This window comes from Otolemur garnettii, unplaced genomic scaffold (genome assembly GCF_000181295.1).
Source record: "Otolemur garnettii isolate 467f Iridium unplaced genomic scaffold, OtoGar3 scaffold00212, whole genome shotgun sequence".
Taxonomy (NCBI): Eukaryota; Metazoa; Chordata; class Mammalia; order Primates; family Galagidae; genus Otolemur; species Otolemur garnettii.
Window position 1 is genome coordinate 525,941 of NW_003852607.1, and position 8,573 is coordinate 534,513.

Here is an 8,573-nt window from a genome sequence, read left to right on the forward strand (position 1 = left end):
GACTACAGGCGCCTGCCACGACGCCCGGCTATTTTTTGGTTGCAGTTGTCATTGTTGTTTTTCAGGACCTGGCCAGGCTTGTACCCGCCAGCCTCTGGGTATGTGGCTGGCGCCCTGCTCACTGAGCTGCAGGTCCCGAGCCCCTTGTCTTGATTTTACCCGGTGATATATTTCAAATGACCCAGAGCAATGTTTGGCACAGAGAAGGAACTTAATAAACGTTCATAAATTAATAAATGAACCTTAGGCTGGTTCAAGAACATGATCGCTTTTTAGTTTGCCTGCATAACCTATTTATTGAGCACCTATTATATACTCACTTTGTGCACAGCGAAATCCCTCATAACAGCCCTTCGTTCTTAGAGGGGCTGTCATCTGCTTGAACGGATAAGCGAGAGGAAGGCACAGGGAGGAAATGAGAGTGGGACCAACTCGGTTCCACATCATCAGGCGAGCCCTTTCCTTGCCCTGACCCCCCCAGACAAACGCCAGGGAATTTCTAACTTTAAGTCCCTTAGCTAATCTGATCCTCAACAGCAGCTGAGAGTTAATCCAGGCTTCTAAAATTCACATTATCAGTAGAAATTGCTAATCAGGTTGGGTAGTGACTTAGAGCATGGAATCCATGTTACTTGGCCTCTGTAGCTGTCTTTTGTCACTCGATGCTGGAATCTCCTGGTGTAGGCCAGGGATCTCCTCCCAGCCATCCTTGATGACCCATGGTTTACTGTTTGAAAGGCAGTTTACAAAACCCAGGTGTTGCTTCAGGAGCCCACTCCCACCCCAGGATAGGGGAGATGACTTGGCTACCACAATGCCCAGTGTAACCCTTTCTTATAGCCCCAGGCACCATGGACTCCTATTTTCTGTGGTCAGCACCAGATTTAGAGTTCCTTGAATTACCTGTAGGTTCTGTATGACCTGCCCATAATTTTCTTTCCTTCAGGCCCGCACAGAATTTCTACGGAAGAAAGCTAGACATCAGAATTCACTGCCTGAGCTTGAAGCAGGAGCCTCAAGTTCTGGCCCTGTGGACTTGTTTCGGGAGCTTCTGGAGGAAGGGAAAGGGGTGACCGGAGGCAATAAAGAGTATGAGGAAGAAAAGCGACAGGAGAAAGTAAGTTGGCATTATCCACTTCATCAGAAGTCATGAATAAGAGCTGAGGGGGGTAGGAAGGGGTACTTTAAAGTATTGAGGTTTGACTAAGGAGTATAGGGATCTAGAGGGTGCTATAGAAAAATACTTAAAACAGCACTGAACACAGCATTCAAGTGTTGGTTACTGCCATCTGGGCACCCACAGGGCCTAGGAACGGCTGTTGGAGGGCTCCATCTCTGAGACTGCTTAGGTAGATCTTTCAGGTCTTCCAGTTGGAGGAATCTCCAACTTAATGTCAAAACTCTATGGGATTTGAGAAGTGTGAAGTTGTGTAAATCAGATACTGCCACTCACTTGCACTCTGGCATTTCCCATTAAACTCTGAACTTACCACCCCCATGTCATCCTGCTTGGCTTACCATCCAAGTCACTCCTGCTTGGCTTACTTCAGGTTTTTCTTCAAGTATCTGTAACTTGAACCACCCTATCCTCTCTCTCCTGTGCTTGCTATTACAACACCTGCTATTGTCTCCCCAGGGCAGGACTCTTCCTGCCCTGGTCTGCCACTGCCCCCAGCCCCTGGCATAGTTGGTTCATGACAGGCCTTTGATGCCAGTTTGTTGAATGACTGGTTCAACTCTCCCCAGGACCAGAGGGTCTCAGGTCGAGCACCCCAGGTTTCACTCATGTCACATTGAGGGCTCTCTTAAGAGACACGCTTGATACACTCAAGTGATTATATCCTGTACTTTCCGGCTTCCTTAGGAAAGGCAAGAGAAAGCTCTGGGCATCCTGACGTACCTGGGCCAGAGTGCAGCAGAGGCCCAAACACAACCCCCTTGGTACCAGCTCCCTCCAGGACGGGGAGGCCTCTCACCTGGCCCAAGCCCAGATGAGAAGGTCAAGAGTCGTCTGGACCCTCTGCGGGAGATGCAGAAGCATTTGGGGAAGAGAAGGCGCGATGGTGATGAAGGCATTCACAACAGAAACAAAAAGGAGGGGCCTGAGAAACAGCGGCCCAAGGAGTAAGAAAGACCCAGCCCCAGAGCAGACCAAGGCTGCAGCCCAGTCTGTGTCCTATAGCAGCTGTGGTCAGGACAAGCAGGAGCTCAGCCAGAGCCCAAATGGTGGGAAGGGGGTCCGCAGAGTTGAGCCTGTTTCCCTAACACCGTTTGCCTTTCTCATGGTCATTCTCAAGTGTGTAGTGTAGGTGCTAGGGGCAGATGCCTGTGTCCAGGTTTCCTCCATTTTCCTTTCTAATTTGCTGTTATGTTAAAAGAAATAACCTATTTAAACCAAAGTTCTTTGGGATGAGTCCTCAATTTCTTTTTTTTTTTTTTGAGGCAGAGTTTTATTATGTTGCCCTCGGTAGAGTACTGTGGTGTCAAAGCTCACAGCAACCTCCAACTCTTGGGCTTAAGCGATTCTCTTGCCTCAGCCTTTCAAGTAGCTGGGACTACAGGCGCCTCCTATAACACCGGGCCATTTTTTTTGTTGTTGCAGTTGTCATTGTTGAGTTTTAGCTGGCCCAGGCTGGGTTTGAACCCGCCAGCCTCAGTGTATGTGGCCAGCACCCAACCCACTGAGCTATAGGCACCACCCAAGAGGTCCTCAAGTTTTAAGAGACTTTTAAGACCAAAGAGTTAAGACCATGAGGGTTAGAGAGTAAAAGCAGGTTTCCATCCCTAGACTATACTCCTTAGTGTAGAGGGTGTACACTGATGCCAGCATCCTTTCTTCTACAGAAGGAGAAACTCGGGTTGCTGCTTCATCTCTCGGGGCACCTCACTTTAAAGACTAGGACAGACAGAAGCCTACAGAAGGGAAGGCCCATGGTGTCCCAGCACCCAATGGCTTCCTTTCAGCAGGCCTTAAGAGCTTAGGTTGGGAGTGAATCAGATGCAGCAGGGGGGTCCAGGGGCTGCTTCCTACAGGGGAAAGTCCTCCTGGGAACCACCAGCTTTCTGACCTGATTCCATTCCCCACAGAACCCCATCCCTGGACCAGCTTCGAGCTGAACGTCTTCGGAGGGAAAGAGCTGAGAGGGCTCGGGCAGAAGCCCTCTTGGCCCGGATCCAAGGCCAAGCACATGAGGGTCAGCTGGAGGAGGAAGAGACAGATGACCGGAGGCGGCGGTATAACTCCCAGTTCAACCCCCAGCTGGCCCGGCGCCCCAGACGATAGGACCACCTTGCTCACTGACTCCTAAGGGGGTACAGGAGAGGCCGCTGCTGCCAGCCGTCATATAAAACTATTTATTCATAAATATTTTCCAAAATGAAAATAGGTTTACCAAAAAATGTCCCTCACTGGGGAGGGGAGGAGGGGGCAGCCCTCGCCCCCTGGCCCCCAGGGTGGGGCTGAGAGGAAGAGAAAGCCTCCTGGCCCCTTCCCTGCTTCCTGGGAGAGGAGGATGCCCCATGGTCTGGAGCTTCCCCCAGTCTTCCAGGGCAGGGCCCTCACCTGGGCAGGGGGATCAGCATGCGGGGGGAGGGGTTGGGTGAAGGGAGGGGCTGGTGTCACTGGAGGTCCCGGTCCTCCAGGTAGCGATACTCAAAGGTGAAGCCTTCCTTCTTCCGCTGGCCCCACTTCTCGTAGTCAAAGTAGATGTAGGTGCCCTGGCCAGGGGAGAAGGCGGTCAGTGAGTGGACGAGGAGGTGGTCTGGGATCTGGGCCGGACCAACAGACAAAGGGGACAGTTCTTAAGGTCGTGGACGTGCCAGGCACTGGGCCGACTGCCCTCCACACACACGGTCTCTCCACCCTCACAGCGCTCTTCTCAGGTAGCAGACGCCATCATGCCCGCTTTAGAGAGGAGGAAATGAGGGAGCTGCAGAGATTATGCCCAAGGCCAGGTGCCAGGGCAGGCCCCAGGTATCTGCACAGCACCCCACTGCTTCTTGGTGGCTGCAGGTTTGAGCATAGGATATTCTCATGCCCATGCTGAGGACAGTATGCAGGGCCTAGCATTTAGTCTTCACAAAACCTTGAGGCAGTGGGTATTGTCACCCTCTTCCTAGAGAATGGAACAGGCTCAGAGTCTAATCCAAGCACTCTATAGGGACATTTTATTGGTGACAGTAGTGATGTGGAAATTTATGAAAGACTGGATGCTCTGACATGAATAACTAAAGGATAGTTTGGGACAGGAAAAGTCTGTTGTTAATGTCTGGGGACATGGAGGGAGAGGAGCTAGGTTCCGAACAAGTCTGAAATGCTTATTCAAAGAAGGGCAGCCTGGGAGAACTGGGGAGGTAGGGAGGAAGGGGGGACTGAGTTCTCTGAGGACAAGGCCCTTGTAATGCTTCATCCCATGAGGGGGCCTGGCATCAGGGAAACATTTAGTGGGAAAAAGCCACTGTGGAACACACCAACTGGAAGTAATTTGAGAAAAGAAAACATAAGCCAGTGACGCTTACTTTTCAGCAGGCACCATCATGTACTTACACACCATTAACTCATTTAATCTTCATGACAACTGGATATGGTCCTCTCACCCCCATTTTTACAGATAAGGACACTGACACAAAAAGGTTCAGGTGACTTGCCAGGGTCACCCAGCTAGAGCTTGGCTCAAACTCAAGTAGGGTGGCTCCAGAATATTTGTAAGAAGTTTCTAAGTTAATTATTAGACTATGCGAAGGCCACTTAAAAATTGAGCTTCCCCACTCAGTATATGCCAGGCCCCTGCCCTGCTGGGTGCTGGGACATGGAAGTGCAGGGCTACCAAAGTCCCTATGCAGTAGAGCCCACAGGGAGACAAGCCAGCAAGAAAAGATGGCACACCCAAGTGAAGACACTGAGCACCACAAAGTGGGGGTACCAAACTGCATGGGGCCAGGAGGGCTTCTCTGAGGAAGGGACATTTGGGCTAAAGGAGGACTAGGGGCCAAACAGAACACGAGGACAGTGTTCCAGACAGTGAACAGCCTAGGACTGAACTGGCTGAAGGGTGGAGGTGACGGGGCAGAGGCCAGCAGAGGCTGCCTGGAGTTCTGGGTCTCTATCCTGACCCAACCAGTGGGACCAGAGGGGGTGGGTCCCTCACCTGCTCGAACTCATCTGTGATGGTCTTGGGCTCCTCATGCCTCTGGAACCACATCATGTACTTTGTGTGGAATCGCCATGACTGCTTCTTCAGGGCCTTGGCTGCCAGGTACTGTGCCTTAGTGCCCTGGGGGAGTGGAAGGGTGGAGAGGGGCATCAGGGGGCCCCCAAACCAGGTGGGGAGCTGGGGGGACAGGGCAGGGTATCAGGGCTGAACCCGGGCCCCCGCCACAGACCAGTCAGGCTGGACAGTCCACTTGGAGACAGGGCTGGGGGGACAGAACATACCAAAGCTGCTCAGAAGGAAAATGAGACAGGAGTAGAAATTGCTTTCAGAGAAGCTTTGAGAAGAGAAACTAATGTGAGGAGAACTGAGAAAAGAGGCAACTGAGAAGATTTCTCAGGTGGGGTATGAGGGTGGAGATCACTCATGACTGGGGTCAGAAGGTTGGCAGCTCCCTAGTAGTCTCCAGGGAGGCCTGAGAATGTGCCCATGGACAGAGTGGAAGGGCAGCTGAGACTGGAGGAGCCTGGGGAGTAAAGCTGGGGAAGGGGTTGTGGGCCTCGCCAGTGATAAATGGAAGTGGCGCTGGGGCTACCTCCTGGACCAGCCTTGCCCTCAACCTGAGCAGTTCTAATACCTCTGGGCTGGAAATGGGGGCAGGGTGTTGGGATGGGGGGCAGGACTGGGGATAGGGAGAGGGTGCGGTCCCAGTGGCCGCAGTGGGACACCCACCTCACCCCTCCAGCCCGAGGGGGGACTGCGGCGGTGGCGGCGAAGCCGGGGGGCCCGAGGCTGCCCCGGGGGCCCTGCTGTACCTCCAGATAGTAGAAGATGAAGAAGAGCGTCTCGGTTGACAGGCGCTGATAGAACTCCACAGTATCTGAGTGTGGGGGCGGCATCTGGTGGTGGTAGGGAGGCGTCGGACAAGGGTTCCGGGGCAGGTACTGCCTGTGGGGCAATAGGAGGTCAGCACCACCTGCCAGCTCCTGCCCTGACCTCAAGAGGGTGCTCAGACCCCCATCCTGCCTCCCATGGGAGCACCCCAGACAGGCCCAGTATTTTATGGGGCCAATACTCTACCTATGGTCTTTCAGGACCCAGGAGCCTGACTTAAACCAGCCTTTGCCCTGAGACTCAGTCGTGCTGGCCTACATCCCCCTTTCTGCAGCCCTCACCGTATCCGCTCGGAGTCAGAGGGGTGGGGCATGTGGTGCCAGGCGGCCTCCTCCATGGCCTGCTGGTAGAGCTGCTCCTTGGTGAGGGGTACAGGGCCCAGGGGACACACGCCCAACGACAGTGGTATGTTCACCTCCGACAGCTGCAGAGGCGGCTGGGCCGAGGCTGGAGGTGCTGACGTGCTGCTTAGGATGATGTCTAGGGGAGCAGCAGAGCCCGGTCCCTTTGGTGGTAAGGAAGGGACGGGGCAAGCCCTTCCTCTTCACCCCACCCCTCCCCAGCAGCCCAGGATCCTCACCTCGCTCCGTCAGGTGCAACGTTGGCACAGGGTCCTCGATGCCAGAGCTGATGGCTGCCCGCTCTGCCATGGACTTCAGGGAGCTCAGAGGCTCTGGGGCCTGGGGAAGAAATGAAGGGCCTGGCCTGAGAGCTGGGGCAGAGAATGAACAAGCACAGCCTGACATAGGCCCCAGATGTGCCTGCTCTGCTGGGAGAGCTGTGGAGGATCAGTAACCTCAAGATTTACCCAAGACACACATGTAAAAAATATCAGACTCACAAAGAAGAAACTGAAGCATCTGTCAAGAGAGGCATGCCCAGCACATGGGGCTATCCCGGAGATACTGGGCAGTGATATAGGAAGTGTTCACAATACATTACACAGGACAAACTGACCTACAGGACATGCATAGGGTGCCACTACTTAAGGACACTGTACACAAGAAGAGCACCTCCTCAGCCCCTCTACCACTACCACATAGCATCTGAAGAAGGCGGGGCTCATGCTCAGCTCTCTGCCTCTGATTGGTGTGGAGACTGGGAGCTGCCCCTCTTCAGTACAGTCTCCTCCTTGGTAAGAGAAGCAGGTGGGGTCCCAGCCCTACTGCCATAGCCTCGTCCTCAGTTATGTGGTCAGGGCTGGCTCTTCCATCCACCCTAGCTTGAAGCAGCTGTCCCTAACCCTGGCCCTGTGCCCTACTCTCGACAACCCTTGTCACCAAAGTTCATCCGTCCCTGTTTCCAAATCTCCCCCAACAGATCCCTCCTGTCACCTGACCATGTTCCACATAGCCCAGGCCTGTTCTCTTCTGCACAGACCTTCACACCACCTCTTTCTATTCTGTCCTCACCAGCTCTGCACGGCCTTGCCAAGGCCCTTCTCCACTCAAAATCTTGCCAAGGCTCCCCACCACCCACCACAGTGATTCATTTTATTCATAAAGGTGAGAGTTTATGTCAAGCCTGGGTAGCTTAGTGCAGCAAGATCCCATCTCTTGGGGGGAGAGGGGAAGCTGGTTAGGCGCAGTAGCCCGCCTGTAATCTTAGCTTTGGAGGGGAAAGAGGATGGATTGCTTGAGCTCATGTGTTTGAGACTAGCCTGAGCAGAAGCAAGACCCGGTTTCTACTAAAAATAGAAAAACTGAAGCAAGAGAATCGCTTGAGCCCGAGTTGGAGGCTGCTGTGAGCTATGATGCCACAGGACTCTATCCAGGGAAACAGCTTGAGACTCTGTCTCAAAAAAAAAAAAAAGCTGTGTGCTCCCTGAGAATCTCAAAGCTGCTGTTTCTTTTTTCTGGAAAAATGCATATACCACAAATTTCATACTACTGCTGAAATCTGAAAGCTTCCTCTGGGCCAGAATCTGTTCCAAGAGCTTTATGAAGATTGTTTAGATTTCCAAAGAACATGACATGGTAGGTATAATCAAAATTATTTCCATTTTCCAGAACCAGGCTCAGTGGCTCATGCCTGTAATCCTAGCACTCTGAGAGGCTGAAATGGGTAGATTGCTTGAGGTTAGGAATTGAGACCAGCCTGAGCAAAAGCAAGACCCCCATCTCTAAAAAATAAAAAACAGGCAGGCAGGCATTGTGGCAGGTACCTGTAGGACCAACTATTAGGGAGGCTAAAGAAGGGAATCACTTGAGCCCAAGAGTTTTAAGTTGCTGTGAGCTATGATGCCTCAGCACTCTACCGAGAGTCACAACGTGAGACTCTGTCTCAAAAACAAACAAACAAAACAAACCCCAATTGTTTCCATTTTCCAGATGAAGGAAAGAAGGCACAGAAAGGACAAGGCCAGGACCCAGACAGTGGGGCATTCTCACCTGCAGCCCCATAGAACCTGCCAGCCAAACCCTAGACTCCTCTGTTGTTTCAGACCTTTGGTGAGCAGAACCCCATTGCTCTGTCCTGCCATACCCGCTGTCACAGCACTAGAGCCAACATCTTGCAGAGTGGACACCT

At 52.7% G+C, this 8,573-nt stretch overlaps 2 protein-coding genes across 8 annotated transcripts in view; one reads left to right on the forward strand and one right to left on the reverse strand.

Moving 5' to 3' along the window:
* Nucleotides 1–3,383, forward strand: part of LENG1 (leukocyte receptor cluster member 1) — a 4,134-nt gene extending 751 nt beyond the window's left edge. Inside the window, exons 2-4 of the mRNA XM_003801576.3 lie at nt 947–1,117; nt 1,865–2,124; nt 3,088–3,383. Coding sequence (XP_003801624.1) covers nt 947–1,117; nt 1,865–2,124; nt 3,088–3,283 — 627 coding nt within the window. The 3' untranslated portion in view covers nt 3,284–3,383. The remainder of the gene's footprint in view (nt 1–946; nt 1,118–1,864; nt 2,125–3,087) is intronic.
* The window catches only part of CNOT3 (CCR4-NOT transcription complex subunit 3), a 19,426-nt gene continuing 14,166 nt past the window's right edge, over nt 3,314–8,573 (reverse strand). For 2 of the 7 annotated variants that reach the window (XM_003801574.2, XM_012812618.2), the window contains exons 14-18: nt 6,625–6,724; nt 6,326–6,524; nt 5,966–6,098; nt 5,148–5,273; nt 3,314–3,717 (exon numbers count right to left, since the gene is read on the reverse strand). In XM_003801574.2, the coding sequence (XP_003801622.1) occupies nt 3,619–3,717; nt 5,148–5,273; nt 5,966–6,098; nt 6,326–6,524; nt 6,625–6,724 (657 nt within the window). In that variant the 3' untranslated portion in view covers nt 3,314–3,618. Of the gene's footprint in view, nt 3,905–5,147; nt 5,274–5,882; nt 6,099–6,325; nt 6,525–6,624; nt 6,725–8,573 lie in introns of all 7 variants that reach the window. The other 5 variants (XM_023507966.1, XM_023507965.1, XR_001161785.2 and 2 more) reach the window with 4 other exon arrangements.